We start from the raw sequence: 18,343 nt of genomic DNA on the forward strand, positions 1-18,343 counted from the left end.
AAAGATAATAAAAACTAAATATAATAAATAATAAAAAAATATATTTAATCTTATTAACAAACCATCTAATACCTATATTTTTTCTAATAAATAAATATATATTATAAAAACCAACAATAGTAAATAGATATAATATTTTAAAATATATTAAATAGTTTATAAAAACTATTAATAGTCTGGTTTTAACTTTAAGAATAACTATACTCTAATTCTAAATAATACTATTTTAAATTTATAATTATTATTATTATACTTTTATAATTATAATATATTTAGTATAATATTATTATAATATATTTTAATATTAAATTTTAGAAATAATTTATATATATATACTAACCAACAGGCCTCTGCAAATTATACAGTAAAGTCTAATATTTAAAAAAATATTATATAGTTTTAAATAAATAGTATTTTTTTTAAAATAAAATAATTAAAAAAATATTTTATATATTTAGATTTAAATTATTAAAACAAGATGCCTATATTTATATATATAGAAAAATAATTTTATTATTTTATATAAATAACTTTCTTTTTACTATATCTAATATAGTAGAAATTAAAGCTGTATTATATAAATTTAAAAAAATTATATAATTAAAATATCTTTGTAAATTAGCACAGTTTTTAAATAATTTAATATACTAAGATTATAAGATTAAAATAATAACTAATGATTAATATATATATATTAATAAACTTCTTACAGACTATAATATCACTAATTATTAGATAAAAAAAATCTTTATAAACCCCGGATATTAAAATATACTATATAAAGACTTTAATCTTATTAATATAGATTATTATAAAAAAATATTAAGAAACTAAATTAACTAGTAATAAAAATATATATTAATATTAAATATATTATATATTATTTTTAATATTAAGTAGTCTTTTTATAATTAATTAATAAAAATACTATTAAATATATTCTATATTATTTTAAAAATTCTATATTTAATATCATATATAACCAAAACTTTAATAAATAATTTAAAGTTTATATTAATACTTTATATATAAATAATAATAATATAAAATCTATAAAAATCTATATTATTATTTATATAAAATCTCCGATATTATAATTTATATATAAATAAATAGTCTTAATATTTTTATCTATATTTACTAAATATATAATATTCTATAAAATATTTTATAAAACTATTTTTTTATATAAGTCTGCTATAAAATTATGTGAGGGCAGCCCAGCAGGCATCGCCAACCCAACCTACCTTACTAATCCTATTTAATATCTTTATTATATTTGTTTTATTTACCTATCCGGTCGCTCTACAATAAATAAACCGCGGATATATATTTCTTTATTTTTATTTTTTTCTTCTTCTTTTTATATTCGAAGTTTTATGTTATTAGTATTAGATTAGTAGAAAATAAACTAATTTAATCAGTCCTAATATAATTTTAAATCTTACTTTACTTCTACTTCTTTTTTAAAACTTTCTATAAATAAATATATAAAAAAATATATATTTTTATTATTTTTAAAAGTTTCCTTTTTCTTATACAAGTCGACGGCAATAACAGTTAATCTTAGAAAATATCTATTTAAAAAAATATAAATCTAAAATTATAAATCCTAACTAAATTTCTATTACTATAGCTGTAGACTGTACAGTAACTAAAAAATAAAAAAAATTTAATTTAAATTCTAATATATAACTGGATTATTATTAAAATTAAAAGAATTTTATTACTGTAGCCCGCAGACTATATAAAACTAATAAATAAAAACCAGATTTTAGAATAAGCTGAATCCTAAACTAACTAATATTAAAATTAAAATATTAAGAATAATTATAATAGCGCGAAATATATTAAAAATCAAGCTATCTAAAAAAAAAACATAAAAATCAATCCTATTTATAAATAAAACTAATAAGACTTCCAAAAAAAATATTATATCTAAAGAATTTTATAATCTTTATAAAAAGAACCTTATACATATCTTTAAATTAATATTAAAAATTTATAATAAAATTAAAAAAAAAAGATTAGTAATCTATTGACCGAAGCAGATAAGCTAAAAAAAGCCTAATTTAATTAAAAATTAATTAAAAAGTCCTATCTTATAATATTAATTTATTAGAAACAAAAAAAATACTTTAAAAAATAAAATAATCTAAGTTAAAATATAGTAAAATGCTATATTAATCCTAATAATTAGTATAGGCTAAAAAGTCTTAATCTCTAAAAAAACCATAAAATTTTCCGATCCCCTGATATTTAACAATAAAAAGAATATTACTTTTAAAAACTAAAAACTCGCAGTTAAGCAGAAATTTAAAACTAATATTAATTATTATAAAAACCCGGCTATATAAAAAATATATATTACTAGCTGCTGCAAGAACAATATCTATAAATATTTATTTTTTAAATTATAAATTAAAGTTAAATATTTTTTTAAAAATATAATAAATATTCTATCTTACTTAGCTATAATCTACATCAACCCGAACCGAAAGTAGAATATCTAACTAAAGTATATATATCTTAAAATAATTCTAAAATAAAAATTCTATAATTTTTATATCTAGTTTTATTATCTGGCCGGTAAAGTAGATATTTTAGTAGATTTTTAAAAATTTAATCTTTATTAAAAACTACTTCTAAAGCTTAAAAAACTAATTTTTATTAAATTTTATAAGTCTGATGTTGATTTTAAATAATATACTATTATATATACCAGAATTTCTAAAAATATAAATAAAAATATAAAATATTACCGCTGAATCTTACCCGCAAATTATAAAAGTAATTTAAGTAGTAGAACTATTTTAATAATTAATAAAAATAAAACTAAAACCCTATTTAAATCTTATATAAATAAAAAAACCCGCGTTATATTACTAGCTAAAAAAAATACTTCTATTATAAAAAACCCAGATATCTAAGTTATAACTATCTAAAAAAATACTTTTTATTAAAATAATAAAAAAAACTAAATCTAAAAATATATTAATAAAAAACTTAGTTTGGAAAAAGTCTTTGTCTTAAATATAATAAATATTAACCAGTAGTATATTAATCTAAGAATATTATTAAAATTTTTTAAAAATAATTTTATAATTAAAATCCTAATTTTAAAAAATATAATAGCTGTTTTTATTCAAATTTTAATAAATATTAAAATAAATATTTATACTTATATTAATACTAAGTTTATAATTAAAATAGAAATATTTCTTAAAACTAAGTTATTTAAACTATAAAATATCTAAAATATAATTAGATTTAATAAAAAATTCTCTACTTCTCTAATATACATAATTTATTTTAATCTTATAGTAGAAAAAATTTTTTTTTAAATAAATCTTCTTTCTAGTACTAGACCTAGAATCTTATAATATAATCTTAGAAAAATTATAGCTAATAAAATAAAAAGTCTTACTAAACTATTATATAAACTAACTTATATAGTCCGAAAAGCTTTTATTTAAAAATAAAATCTAAGCCAAACTTCTATAAATAATTTTCCCTAGAATTATTAGATATTAAAAAATAAACCAGATATACTAAAAGAATATTAAATAAAAAAATAAATTAATTATTAAAACTAAAAAATAAATAATAAATAATTTTTTTTACTAAACTATTAAAGCACCTCCGTTTAAAATAATTAATAACTAATATATAATATTATTTTTATTTATTATAAAATATTAAAATAATTTACAAATCATAACCCGCCTCCGGATAAAAAAATAATTAAAAAATACTATAATAAAAACTTAAGTTTTTTATTTTATTTATAGACTATATAAAGACCGGATAAAAGCAGAATTTATAGTATAAACCAAATCTAAATACTATATAAAATAAATAAGATATTATACCCTAATAATAAAAAAAAATATAAAAATAAGCTTATAGACTGATAAACTAAAAGCTAAGTAAAACTAAAAACAGCTAATCTAAAAATAATATTAATTAAAATAACCGGCTTTTAGTAATATCTAAGAAAGTTAAAATTAAAAATCTTTATTATATCTCTATAAAAAATTAAAAAAATAATCAACGAAAAAATAAAACTAATATTTATTAAATAAAAATAATAAAAAATTATCAGAATTCTTCTTTTCTAATATTATAATCTAACTAAAATATTTTTTAAATAAGTCTTAAATATTCTACTACTATTCTGTATCTATAACTATAAAATCTAGCTTAATAATAAATTTTTATTAAAATTCTCTCTACTATATAAAATAATAGCCGAAGAATTAAAAACTATAAGATATTATATTATTAAAAATCTAAATAAAAATTTTATTATCCCGAGCTCAGCTTTTTTTATATTATCTATTCTAATAGCTCGGAAATCCGGAGAAGGTTTTTATATATATATAGATTATCGAAAGCTTAATATATTAACTAAAAAAAATCTATATTTATTATTTTTAATTAATAAGATTATTAACTAACTAAAATAAACTAAAATATTTACTAAATTAAATATTAGATAAAATTTTTACTATATTTATATAGATCCCGACTTAAAGAATCTAACTATTTTTTAGATTTAATATAGTATATTTAAGTATAAAATTCTCTTCTTTAAACTAATAAATAAACCAGCTGTATTTTAAAGATTAATAAATAAGATTATATATAAATATCTAAATAAGTTTATAACTATATATATTAATAATAATTTTATTTTTAATAATAATTTTTTTAGATACTAAATCTATATTAGATTAGTTTTTAAAAGACTATATAAAGCCGGTCTATAAACTATTATTTATAAATATAAATTCTATATTATAAAAACTAAGTTTTTAGATTTTATTATCTCTACCAACAAAATATAAATAAACCCAGAGAAGATAGTAGTTATTAAAAAGTAAAAAGTTCTAAAAATAATTTATAGAATATAATTATTTTTAGAATTTTATAACTTTTATTATTACTTTATTAAAAATTATAGTAGATTAGCCTAACTATTAATACTGCTTATATATAAAAATACTTTTTTTATATAAAATAAAAAATATCAGATAGTCTTTAAGTTTCTAAAAAAGATTTTTATTTTAATACTAGTACTAATCTACTATAATCTGCTTTTTTCTACTAGATTAGAAACCGATACTATAAATAAAACTATTATAAAAGTTTTTATTTAGTATATTAATAACTAATAATATCTAGTTTTATTTTCTTAAAAACTATAATATCTACCAAAAAAAACTATAATATTTATAATGAAAATACTTGCTATTATAAGATCTATAAAAATTTAGAAAGCAGAACTAAAAGGTTTTTAATATAAAAGTTTTTTTAAAATACTTATAGATTACCGAGTACTAGAGTACTTTATAACTTTAAAAAAACTAAATATATAATAAATAAAATAAACCAAATTCTTATTTAGATACTATTTCAGAATTTAATATAGATTTAAAAAAGCTAATATTTTAGCTGATATACTTATTTAATAAAAGAAAATCTTTAAACCGTCCGACCAAAAATATGATTAGATTATATTATAATTTAAATAAATAGACTTAGAGATATTATAAATATTATAACTATCTATTCTAATTTTATTAAATAAAAAACTATTATTAACTAATTTAATTCTTTATATTAATTATAAATTAACTAAACTTAGCTAAAAAAAATACTACTAATCTAAATAGTTTATACTTTCTTTAAAACAGATTACTATTATATAAAAAATATCTAATAATATCTACTAAAAAAGATCTATATATAAGATTATTAAATAAAATATACTACCAGCTATCTATTATATATTCAGAATAGATAAAGATTTTTAAACTAGTTAAATAATATTATTATTAGAATATTTAGAATAAAAATACCTGCTGATATTTAAATAACTATATAATCTATAAATATAAGAATTATTAAAAAAAACTATTATAAAAACTATTTTAATCTTTTTCTATCACTAACCAGCTATAATAGTATATATTTATAGATTTTTATATACTATTAAAAAATATGCAGAAACACAATACTATATATATAATAGTAAATTAATTTTTTAAATAAATAGTATTAATTCTATATACTAAGAATATTATCATATAAAATATAGCCTGGTTATTTATTAGATTTATTTATATTTAAATCAGATTCTTAAATACTATTATTTTTAATAAAAGATTTGAATTTATCTTAGAATTCTAATAAAAATTCTATTATATTTTTTAAATTAAGTTAAAATTTTTTATAATATACTACCTCCAAACCAATAGATAGACTAAGAATATAAACTAGTATCTAGTCTAAAAACTAATCCTATTTATTAATAATTTTTATAATAATTAATTAAAACTGTTATTAATAATAGACTTTGCTGTAGTATATCTATTATATATATTTTTTAGAATATTCCTATTTTAAGCAGAATATAGATACTAGCTCCGACTATTCTTTAACTAAAAACTTCTAATAAATATTAAATAAAAAAATATAAATATTATCTATACCCATAGTACCGCGACCTCCTTTAAAAATATTTAGAAATTTATTAAAACTAATATTACTAATTCTTAGAAATAATAAGCCACATAGACTAATTATTATTAAAAAAAAACTTTAATCTAAGCTGAAAGTAAAGTCTATATCGATTATTTTAATTAGAACTAGAAACAACTATTTAAAAAATTAGCTGATAAATAATACAGCCTGTATAAAATTCTAAAATAAAAAAAATATATTTTAAATATAATTATCTGCTAATATTAGAATATACTTAATATTTTATTCTAAGAAACTTTAACTTATATTAATAAATAAACTAATATTAGACTAAACCTAGGATTAGACAGAGCCGATAAATATAAATAAAAATATAAAATATAAAATAAAAAAAATTCTTAATTTTTATATATATTAAAAGTATCTAATATATTATATTAAATAAAAGAACTCGAACAAAGCAGACCTATTCTAATATTTAGTAAAAAATTTAAAAAATATTTTTATATTTTTAAAAAAGTTTTATAATTCTTATTTAGAGAGCCCCGGTTTTTTAAAATATCTGTAAGCCTGGCTGAAAATAGCTGTAAAAAAATCTTTAATTCTAACTATTTTAATAATAACTTTATTTTAAATCCTATAAAATATATACAGCCTATAGTTATATTATAAAAGTAATTCTAAAAAAGACTATAAAAATACTTCTTATTTATAAATAGTTAAAACTAACCCGGAAGATAATATAAAAACAGCCTGATAAATATTACTAATCTAATCTATTTTACTAATTCTATTTAATATTTTTATTATATTTATCTTATTTGTCTATTAGGTCGTTCTATAATAAATAAACTATAAATATATGTTTTTTTATTCTTATTTTTCTTTTCTTCTTTTTATATTCGAAATTTTACGCCATTAGCACCAGATTAGTAGAGAATGAACTGATTTGATCGGCCCTGACAATTAGGTCTATCTGTTAATAAAAACATAATTATATATATAGATTTTAATAATATAATTAATTTTATTTATATATCTACAGTTTTAAAGTCAATACAATAGATTAATATTAGATTATTTTATATAAAAATATATATTAGAATAATAAAATAGATTTCTAATATATTAATATAAAAAAATCTTATAAATAATCTTACTAAACTACTTTCTATAACGGACTTTATATTATTTAAATACTTATTTAAATAAATAATTTAAATATTATTTATATTATTTTATATATTTTAGTAATATTACTATATAAAAAACTAATTATATTTTTTATAATTATCCTACTAATAGTAGTTATTAATCCTATTTTATATAACTACTCCGATGTCTTAATACCAAGAAAATAGTCTGTTTTTTTATTATAGTAATTTTATATAGTTTAAATAGTTTTAGAGTATTTGAACCTTACAGCAAGCTAAAAAAAAATATATAAAGTACTTAGCCTTCTATTAACTAGATAGCTTACCGTCTTCGGCCGGTAGTTAGATAGGTGTCCAGATAGCTTGAATCCATCTTTCTTCACGCTCTCCTCACACTGTTTAGCCTCGGCAGCCACTTTCAATGCCCTCAAACACTTCAATTCTTCAACATCTCAATACTCTCTGCCTGATATCATTTTAATGGTTCTTCGGTCCCACACTCCGGCATATGCAGCTTCGAGTTAGATGGGAGCTCAATATCGTCGCTGCGTACCTCAAGGTAAAGATGTCTATTTTCAGTTCGCCCTCATCACCCCACAACGGCACAACGGCATTTTATCAGGCACGATACAGTTTACCAGCTTGAAAGCCTCATGTGATTCAATCACCGCTATACGAGAGCTAAGACAACACCCTGAGAGGGTCTCTTCAGCAGGTTACCAAAAGGCTTACCAAGAAGACTTGTAATTTGAAAGTTAGCCCCGACGGACAGCCGACTAAGCTTTGCCCCGCTTCCGATCGCATCCCAGACAGGCAAAGATGGCCCCTTTCATTTCCAACAGGGCCCTGGGTCAGGGACCACTCTCCCAAAAGGGCAGCTCCCATTCGGGTTCTAAACAAGTTGAATCCTTCTGGGCGGGCTGTGCAACGCCTGGGCCATGATGACTGGATCTTTTGTCGGCCCCCAATGCTACCAACCAACACTTGGGGCATAGCAGGATTGCCCATGAAACACCTAATGCCAAGAAGCGAGTCAGTTGTGGAGACAACCCCCCCACCACCCCTTGCATTCCAGCTGCTTATTTATCTTCAGGGTCTGATCACTCAGTCTGCACGATCTGAATCCATGCAAACCAGAAAACACACACCAGAATGCTTGTCAACCTAGGTGCTTTGGCTGGCTTGCTTGCCGTCGGCCACGCCGCGGCCAGCGGGAAACGCGCCACCGAGGCTGCAGCATACAGCTCCAACTCGGCGGGCAACTACAAACTCAGCTCCATCGCTGCCCCCGTGCAGGGCAACGGCAGTCCCGGCTCTGCGTCTACCTGGAAGCTCACCGTCGACGACACTGCGTCTGGCCACCGGCAGACCCTCAATGGCTTCGGGGCGGCCGTCACCGACGCCACCGTGACATCCTTCAACACCCTGAACCAAGCCACGCTCCAACAGCTGCTGAACGAGCTGATGACCACCGACGGCGCGAACTTCTCTCTGATGCGACACACCATCGGCGCCTCCGACCTCTCCGGCGACCCAGCCTACACCTACGACGACAACAACAACGCCGCCGACCCGTCGCTGACCGGCTTCAACCTGGGCGATCGGGGTACCGCCATGGCCAGGCTTCTCGCCACAATGAAGACCCTGCAGTCCAGCCTCACGATCCTGGGCTCCTCCTGGAGCCCGCCGGGGTGGATGAAACTCAATGGCGTCATCGACGGCAGCACGACCAACAACAACCTGAACGACGGGTACCTGACCAGCGGCGGCACAGGCAGCACGGGCTACGCCGCGGCCTTTGCCCAGTACTTTGTGAAATACATCCAAGCGTACACCACATTGGGAGCCCCGATCGACGCGATCACCATCCAGAACGAGCCCCTGAACAGCCAAGCAGGCTACCCGACCATGTACGTGTATGCATACGAGTCCGCAGACCTCATCGAGAAATACGTCGGCCCCGCCCTGGCGCAAGCGGGCCTCGACACCAAGGTCTGGGCCTACGACCACAATACCGGTACTTGCCCCTTCAGACTACCTTTCTCATCTCCCATTCCCACCACCGCCCACTAACAAGCATGAAGACGTCCCAAGCTACCCGCAAACCATTCTCTCCAGCGGCGCGAGCACCTACGTCCCCGCCGTCGCGTGGCACTGCTACGCCAGCAACGTCGACTGGACCGTCCTCTCGAGCTTCCACAGCACCAACCCAAACACCGAACAGTACATGACGGAATGCTGGACGCCCGCGTCCGGGGCGTGGCACCAAGCCGCGGATTTCACGATGGGCCCGCTGCAGAACTACGCCGCGGGCGTCATGGCCTGGACGCTGGGCACCGACGCCGACGACGGGCCGCACCTCTCCTCGGGCGGGTGCGCCACCTGCCACGGGCTCGTCACGGTGAACAGCGCCACGAGCTACACGCTGAACACGGCGTACTACATGATGGCGCAGTTCAGCAAGTTCATGCCCCCCGGGGCGGTCGTGGTGAGCGGGACGGGCAGTTACACGTATGACAACGGGGGCGGGGTGCAGTCGGTGGCCTCGGTGAACCCGGATGGCTCGCGCACGCTGGTGATCCAGAATACCTTTGGGAATGATGTGTACGTGACGGTGACGTTGGGGTCGGGCGGGGTCTGGAGTGGGAATGTGCCGCAGGAGTCGGTGACGACCTGGGTTTTGCCTGGTTGAGAACCATACCTTTTTTTTCTCTTTTGATGCGTGTGGGGAGGGGGGGTCTGGATCGCTTTCCTCTTAAGGGGCGCATTGGATGACGATCTATGCAATCATTTGTGGATTTCCAATTCGGGTAACTTGGCATACTACTTTTACGCTTCAACCGCATCAATCATCCTCTTGACGCTGGAAAATACAACCCCTCCCTCACACCCCCCCACTCGGCCCCTTCGTGATTCTTCGGAGTTACTACTCAGGGGGAATGGGGAAATACCCTTTGTATAACAACTCCTGTGAAACAGCTGGCAGGGTCATGTGCCGACGATCCGGTGGTCAATGTAGATTGAGTGCGCGTGGTTGCTTCGGCGGGACAGGAATCCACGAATTTCAGATATCTGCCATCAGCGTCGCTGACGTAAATTCTGGCGTAGGGGGGATTGTTCGTGATGCTGGCGGAGAGGCAAAGGGAAGAAGGGGGGCAGTCCAAATTTGGTCTTCGATGTTGATGATTTTGTTTGGGTACGACAGGGCCGACCTATTCAGGAAAAGCCAAAGCGCTTGACTCCTGCTGCTTTTGGCGGCTTTGATGAGGAGGATTTGGAGTTTGATGTGTGGGCAGGTGAGACCAAAGATCAAGATGTCGAAAACGCTGAGTTGAGCGACGAGGTTGAGTGGATGTCGCTATGTTGTGGCTCATGATGCGGACGCTGAGGGTTTGAAGGGCTGGTGGGCTTACAGGGCTGATTTGTCAAGGATGAGTACGTGAAGGATGTGAGCAGAGGTGTGTGGCAGTCAACAATGTCCTCACTAAGAAGAAAAAATGGATGAGACGGATATCACATGCTCTCCTATGTGGGCTCGGGTGTTATAAGTGAATACAAGTCTAATCGCTCCAGGATTGAAGCCCTCTACAGGTTTTTCTTCGAGCATGCACTATAAGTGTATACTTGATCGTGTGTAAAGTAGCTTCAAGTAGCCTCACTTGGGCGGTTGAGAACTTCTCTCTCCTCCTCCCATTACTAACTTTCTCACTCTACATTGAATACTGGATCCCCTGCCTCACAGCCTCAGAGGCACATGTATCGATTGAATCCGTCGTCGCTTTCCAGAAACCCGTTCTATTCAAGAGAACTTCTTCAAGCCCTCAGTGGCCCGCCGACTCAAGCAGTCTTCCACCGCTCGCTGCAGGCCCTCCTCCAGCCCCACCACCGGCCGATACCCAAGCCGCGTCTTCGCCTTGTCGATGCAAAAGTACCGCGTCATACAGCTGAGCCGCACTTTGGTCCGGGTCAACGGGGGCTGGCCCAGACCCAGTGCCCAGAAGACCCACTCCAGGAAGCCGGCCAGGCGGAATGCCCACGGCCGTGGGATCACCCACACCTGCTCGCGCCGCGTCGTATCCCCTGCGAACCTCCACACCAGCCGCGTGAAGTCCCAGAAGCATCGCGGCTCGTCGTTGGATATGAAAAAGGCCTCCCCATCTACCTTTGTCGTGTCATCATCGTCATCATCGTCACGATCCTCATCCGGCGAGTCGGGACTTTTCGAGAGTTGGGCCAGCAGCGCCGCGGCAGCCAGGTAATGCGCGTGCGCGACATTCGTGTTCTCGGTAAAGTCGAAGCGGTTCTGATTGTCGCCGATCTGCCACCTGGTCTGACCGCGGAAATACGCGTCCAGGATGCCCGGGAGCACGACGAGGTCGCCGACACCGAAGATGCCCGAGGGCCGGATAGCGCAGGTTAGGAAGGGGTTGGAGGCTCGGCGCTGGTTCTGGGACAGCACATAGGACTCTGCGAGGGCCTTGGTGTAGACGTAGAATTCCGGCTGTTGCCCCTCCTCGAGGAGGACGGGGAAGGTCTCGTCGGCGTTTATCAGATCCGTCTGGGCGTCGCTGATGACGCTGGCTGAGCTGGTGTATACGAAGCATTGAGTGCCCGCTTCTCGCGCAATCTGGAGGAGGGTTCGGGTGCCCTCCACGTTGACTTTGTACATGATGGGGTTCGGAGAATCGAACTTCGGGCTGGCGGTATGGATGACGGTCTCGGGTTGCACATCTTGGAACAGTTGGCGTATCGCGTCGGCGTCAGTCAAGTCCCCGGTATGATAGCTCACTCCGGGGAGATGGTGAGATGGTTCTCGAAGGTCAAGGGAGTGGAGATGGTTGCAGCCACGCTCCGCGAAGAGCTGGAGGATCCGGCTGGCGAGGCCCCCGGATCCACCGGTAACAAGGACCGTGCTTCGGCTCAAGTGGGTGTGTCCCTCGGCCATGACCATTGTGGGTGGTCGGAAGGATGGATGACTTTCAGACTGTATATATAGATGACTATGACCTATGGCGGAGACGACTGGGTGTTGTTGGAAGGAGGGAGATAGTGCAACACAAAACAAAACAAAGGGGCAAATTGTGAGTGTAAGCGGCTCATCACTTTGCCGACATTTAGCGGAATTCCGACCCGACAAAAGTACTGTATATTAACTTACTGTGCAGTACAATAGTATCCTTACTCTTGTATGTACCAGTTTACTAGTGCCGTAGCCTCCCCCCCCCCCCAAAAAGAGAGAAAGAAAGAAAAATCAACTCAATCAAACTGGATCCACATAGTATGCGGAAAGATGCCACCTCATGCTACAAACGCCTTCCGTCTCCCTCCCGGCACGGGCCTTGCCGCTGTCTACAGCGTGTTGTTTCTTTTGAGATATCACAACCCAGTCATCTTTTCTTTCTCCTCCCGATGGAATCGGGAACGGTGTCTTCCTCCCCAAAGTCTTCTCGCCGAGACTTGCTGTTTGCGTCAAAGTAAGGCACTTCACGGGCATTCCTTGCGGTCCTAACATACGTTGTCATTCAGATTTTCCGGCGTACTACGGAAGTTTGGTCTATGCAGTGGAGAAAGTGGAGACACTGTCTCCTCTCTTGGAGACTCGAAACCATGAGGCCTCGTCTTATATGAGAGTCCTAATACCAGAACTGGGAGGGAGACCATCTGAGTCGAGCTTTCTCAGAAGATAGAATTTAAGCAGAGTACTTACTGCTTCCATAGAAGAGATGATGTGATCTGGAAATCTGTCAATGAGCTTGATAAGATGCCATTCCGTAAAGGTCCATGGAGAAGGCGTGGCTGAAAGCTGGAGGTGTGTGATCTATGGTGGGAAGCAAAAGAGCCCCATCTGTATAAACAGAACTGTTGAGGCGGTATCAAGAGGTATTCATTTTGTGCACATGATCTTTTCTTAAATGATGTTTGATATCTCAAGCTCTTAGAGCGTGATGAGCACTCCAAATTCGTCTCCAACATCCACCAAGAACTCCCGCACCCACAAATCGCAGACCAAACCACATCAATCAACATCAGAACCCCAAAACATAACCCGAAGCCCTTGAGATCAATACACCAAGCACCAACAAAAGCAAACCCCCCCACCCCCAAGCCCCAAAGACATGCACAATTCACCCCCCGAACCCCGCCAGATTCCCACAAAACCGCTCCACCAACCGCTCCGCATCCTCCCTTCGAACCCACCGACTCGACACCGAAAACATCACCGAAAGCACATCCCGCTCGGGCCACGTCGTCAAAAAGATAGTCTGATCCGGCGGATTGGAGAGGATGGGCGACAGCATCTTCCACCTCCGCCCGCCACCCAAATCCACCTCGGGCTTCGCGTCGAAGTTCTCGTGCAGCACGATCGAGCTAACGGTACTCGTTCCACCGTTCCTCGTCCAATCGGTGCACTGGGTGACGATCTCTTGCCATTGGCAGGTGCTGTATTCCAGGGACTGGGCGTGTTGGGCCTGCACGGTGGTAAGCAGGGCATGCGCCCCCTTCTGTGACTTGTCGGGAGTAGCCGGGGAAGGAGGGAAGCCGACGCGGACGGGGATGATGTTCAGACAGGGCCCGATCAGGGTGTCGAGGTCGGGGAGGTCGATGTCCCGGGCGTTGACGAGCTGGGCGAAGACGATATCTTGGGAGTGGGTCTCTTGGTGTAGCGCGGTGGCCCAGGCGGCTTTGATGAGGGTGGCTGTTGTGATTCCCTGCGGGAGCGGGGAGGGTAGCGGGACTGTGCGCGTGAGGTGTAGGGTTTTGTCTTCTGCTGGGTGTGGCCGTGATGGGTCCGGGGAGGGTTGGGGAAGGTGGAGGTTTGTGAGGATTGACCCGTCGAGGAGAGTGCGCCAGAAGGTTAGGGCTTGTGGGGTGCGGAGTTGCCGGCATCGGCGGGTGTAGTCTGCGTAGTCGGTGCGGAGTGGCTGCGCCGTAGCGGTGTAGAGGCTCGCCAGGTGGTGGAGTAAGGGGCGAAGGGAGAGGCCGTCGTACTGCGCGTGGCTGAGGCGCATGATGAGAATCGGGGGCTCTGGTTTGTGGCTGTCTTGGGCTTGGATGAGGGTGAATTTGACGATGGGCTGAGTGGTCTGGTGCCGGATTTGGCGGTCTTGCATTGCGAGCGAGCGGGCGATCATATCCAGGCTTTGGCTCGCACTAGTGGAATGCACGACCTCGAAGGGAGGATTGATGTCGCGCAGCACAATCTGCATGCATTGGTCCTGGTATGGGAGGAAGATGGTTCGGAGAATGGGATGCTTTCGGACAAGGGCTTCACATGCCTGACGCAGTTGACATGTATCGAACGGGCCGGTGAGCTGCCAGAGGAGATAGTCTTGGATCTCTTCCTGAGAATACAGACCCTGGATTTCTCTGGCAGGGAGGGCGTCTTCGACGAGGTCCGGGTTTAGGCCCTTGGGCAGGTTGCGGAGGAATCCTTCCTTAATTGACTCGAACGGGTCTTGGGCAGCTGTTGGAGGGCTTGGGTCCATGTCGTCTGAGCTTGGCTGCTGCACGCGCAGTGCCAGGTGGCTCAGAGTAGGCTCGCTAAGACAATCTACAAGGGACAGGCCCCAGCCCTCGGCACGGACCATGGCCACCAGCCGCCGGGCAGAGAGAGAGTCACCCCCCAGGTCTATAAAGTTATCGTCCATGCTCACGGAGGACAGGTTGAGGCCCAGCAGCTCCGCACAAACGGCCTGCAACACGCGCTCGGGCTCCGTAGCAGGCGACCGATAGGACTTCGGAGCGGTGGTATAGCTGGCCAGTTGCTTTCGAGATAATCTCGATGCGGCCTCACACAGAGCAGCGCGACTCAATTTCCCGGATACGGTACGAGGGAAGGTTGTGACAGCCACAAAGGCCGAGGGAACCATATACCCTGGAAGGACCTTGCGCACCTCTGCCAAGGCACGTTGCACCAGGAGACGAAACTCCGGTGTCGGTGCCCCGAAGACAGCGGTGGCATTCCGTTGGATCCTCTCCTTTGCGCTCGTCAGGACAAAGGCCACTAGGATCAGATGCTGTTCAGCGCTCTCATCAACGGGATGCACGAGATCGACGACCAGATTCCCGGAGTCCGGAAAGTGGGTGCGTAGATGGAACTCGACTTCTCCCAGCTCGATTCGCTGTCCACGAATCTTCACTCGATTGCCCTTGCGGCCGCGGAACTCCAGTGATCCAGTACTGGAGTTGTAGCGGACCAGATCGCCGGTTTTGAGCAGCTGCAAGCCCATTCCGATCTCTTGCGGTTGCATCCAGCTTGGATCCTCGATCAATGCTGCCCTCGTCTGGTGAGGGCTGTTAACATAGCCTCGAAACATTGAGGGACCCGAAACAACCAGCTCCCCCTCTGCCCCAATGGGCATCAATTGATTATGATCTTGGGGATCCACCACCCAAGCATGGCAACCCACAGCCGGTCCAAGGGTACTAGGTCCGTCCTCCCCTTCAGCGTCAGACTTTCTCGCCAAGGTAATGGCGGTACAAAACTCCGACTGCGCGTACAGGTTGTAGACATCGGCCTGGCCGGCCCACTGGCGCAGGTCGGTCCGGCCCATCGGTTCGCCCGCCAGCAAAACCGATTTCACGGACGGGATTGCGGCAGGATCAATGGTCCTGGCCACGGAGGGCGTCATCATTGTCCAGGTGACGCCGTATCTTCGCATCGCGGCCGTGACAGATTCTTGCAGTTCCGAATCGGAGGGAATGCAGACGCAGCCGCCCACTGACAGGGTCAGGAGATTCTCGAGGATGCTGACGACGAATCCGTACGATGCGCCGTGCAGCACTCGCGAATTACTGGTCAGATCCGATAACTCGCGATACCGGGTGTAGTTGCAGGTGAAGGCTGCGTGTTCGATCAGGACGCCCTTGGGCTCTCCGGTGGAGCCGGATGTAAAAGTGGCGTAGGCGACATGACGGCCTTGCATGGTGGGTGGGTGGAATTCTTCTTCCTCGTTGTCTGTCACAAGGTAGCGGTCCACCGCCGCGAATGTCACCACAGGGGGTCCCAAATGCCTGGCCTTAGAAGCATGCTTATCAACAGACAGGATCAAGTGGGCATCTGCTTTGCTGCAGATGGTGACGAGTCGATGCGTGGGCTGAGACGGGTCCAGGAACGCGATGCCCGCCCCGGCTTTGAGGGCCCCGAGCACCGCAATCGTCGTCCACATGGACCGGTCCGTCAGGATGAAGACGAGCCGGTCCGGTCTCACGGCGTGGTGCACCACTAGCTGGCGTGCCAGACGGGAGGCTCGCTGGTTCAGCTCTTCGTATGTCAATTCGCCGTCCCAGGCGCACACGGCGGGGGCCGACGGCCGCTGCCGGCACCGGCGCTCGACGAGATGATGAATGCATGTAGTTCCTTTCTCCGGGAGGAAGATACGATCGTTCCAATCCCGGATCTTCTGCATATCGCTGGCATTGATCGCCCGAAGCTCTCGGACCTGCGAGGCGCTACCATCCCGCGCGCAGTCGAAGGCAGAGGCCAGTTGATCCAGCATCGAGTCCACCACGAAGTCTTCCAAAACACGACGATCAAACTGCGCGTGGATCGACACCCTGTCAGAACCCACGGTGCAGGTGATCGTCAAGGCGTAGGGATGGCCATTGGGGTCGAGGAAGCTCGTAACACGACTGCCAACCGCTCCCCGCCGGATAACGAGCAGGTTGTTGAAAGTGCCAATCTTCGCGGCGTCAGGGCTCATGGTGCGCAGCTCGGTCAGACCGATCTGCTCTAATGAGGGAACTAGATCCTGGAATTGAGCGATCCTTGCCGTTGCGGCGGCGAGGGTGTCCTCCGGCTCCAGTAGCAGGCGACAGGGAACGAGCGACTCCGACCCTTTGCCGGTACCGTGGCTGTCATCGATCAGCCCGAAGAGCACGTCACTTGCGTTAGTGTATAACGACAGCACCGTGGCCCAGCTCAAGCAGAGCAGGGCTGAGATATTATCATGCGAACTTCTCGTAGATGCTCCCAGCGTCCTTACTCTTCGAGCATGGCTGTCCGGCGACGCACGATACGAATCCGAGGGCACGGGAGGAAATCTCACTCCCTCGAATTCCGTGAATATTTCTCGAAGGCCATGGCTTTTCGCTGGATTGACTGGGTCTGAATTTGATGACATCTTTCGGGTTTATTGAATCCACAACAGCGCCACCAGCTTACTGAGGTTTTAAGAGCAAATAACCTTGCCACGGTTTTGTGTCCGGGGGAGAGGCAGTACCCGGCTTAGGGCAATGGAAATTGCACCCATCCCTGCCTGCCTTACCCACCGACTCGCTAGTCCAAAACCACCTTACATGATAAGAGCTGATCCTGACTCATGAAGCATCGTCGCTGAAGAAGCCCAACCAAGGTTAGGACGAGTAAACCACAGTCACCGGGCCCGGGATCTGGTCGTTGTGAGCTACTGCAGAGGAAACCGGAAAGGCATTTTCCGCTGCTGGGAGACCTGCCTCGCCCCTTGCTTACTGTGGGAGTAATTTGCCTTGGTCTTCGATTAAAATCGCCATGGCTGAGAGATCCTCATGAACAATTACAGTCAATTGCTTGAGCATGGCTAGAACACTGTTGGACAATACTTCCGCGACATACGGTTGGTCCTGCGACTGACGAGAGGGGAAGTGAGGATCGTGGAAGAGAGCAACCGCATTAATGAGCTGGAGATACGCTATTGGAAAATGATCTACCGTTCCTATGA

The 18,343-nt window shown here is 38.9% G+C and overlaps 5 protein-coding genes across 5 annotated transcripts in view; 3 read left to right on the forward strand and 2 right to left on the reverse strand.

The window, feature by feature from the left end:
- BO66DRAFT_407243 (RTA1 domain-containing protein) overlaps window positions 1-1,255 on the forward strand; it is a gene marked incomplete at both ends in the record, with an annotated part of 2,254 nt that extends 999 nt beyond the window's left edge. The window contains one exon of the mRNA XM_025649050.1: window positions 1,215-1,255. Coding sequence (XP_025509256.1) covers window positions 1,215-1,255 — 41 coding nt within the window. The remainder of the gene's footprint in view (window positions 1-1,214) is intronic.
- Window positions 1,256-4,202: 2,947 nt separating this feature from the next.
- Window positions 4,203-4,460, forward strand: BO66DRAFT_310110 (uncharacterized protein; the record flags this gene model as incomplete). The annotated part of the gene is made up of 1 exon (XM_025643273.1): window positions 4,203-4,460. A coding segment is annotated over one exon (258 nt), but the record flags the coding sequence as incomplete, so codon positions are not given.
- Window positions 4,461-8,562: 4,102 nt separating this feature from the next.
- Window positions 8,563-10,459, forward strand: BO66DRAFT_8386 (glycoside hydrolase family 30 protein). Its single transcript, XM_025653643.1, has 3 exons — window positions 8,563-8,675; window positions 8,737-9,660; window positions 9,728-10,459. Exons 2-3 carry the CDS (start codon window positions 8,796-8,798, stop codon window positions 10,333-10,335), a joined length of 1,473 nt encoding a protein of 490 aa, XP_025509258.1. The 5' UTR covers window positions 8,563-8,675; window positions 8,737-8,795; the 3' UTR covers window positions 10,336-10,459.
- A 983-nt stretch (window positions 10,460-11,442) lies between these two features.
- On the reverse strand, window positions 11,443-12,661 carry BO66DRAFT_416709 (C-3 sterol dehydrogenase/C-4 decarboxylase family protein; the record flags this gene model as incomplete). Its single annotated transcript, XM_025649616.1, has 1 exon — window positions 11,443-12,661. Exon 1 carries the CDS (start codon window positions 12,592-12,594, stop codon window positions 11,443-11,445), a length of 1,152 nt encoding a protein of 383 aa, XP_025509259.1. The 5' UTR covers window positions 12,595-12,661.
- Window positions 12,662-13,777: 1,116 nt separating this feature from the next.
- BO66DRAFT_285626 (acetyl-CoA synthetase-like protein) lies at window positions 13,778-17,542 on the reverse strand (the record flags this gene model as incomplete). The annotated part of the gene is made up of 1 exon (XM_025643125.1): window positions 13,778-17,542. A coding segment is annotated over one exon (3,765 nt), but the record flags the coding sequence as incomplete, so codon positions are not given.
- Window positions 17,543-18,343: the final 801 nt, after the last annotated feature.

Source organism: Aspergillus aculeatinus (assembly GCF_003184765.1).
Source record: "Aspergillus aculeatinus CBS 121060 unplaced genomic scaffold BO66scaffold_1, whole genome shotgun sequence".
Lineage (NCBI taxonomy): Eukaryota > Fungi > Ascomycota > Eurotiomycetes > Eurotiales > Aspergillaceae > Aspergillus > Aspergillus aculeatinus.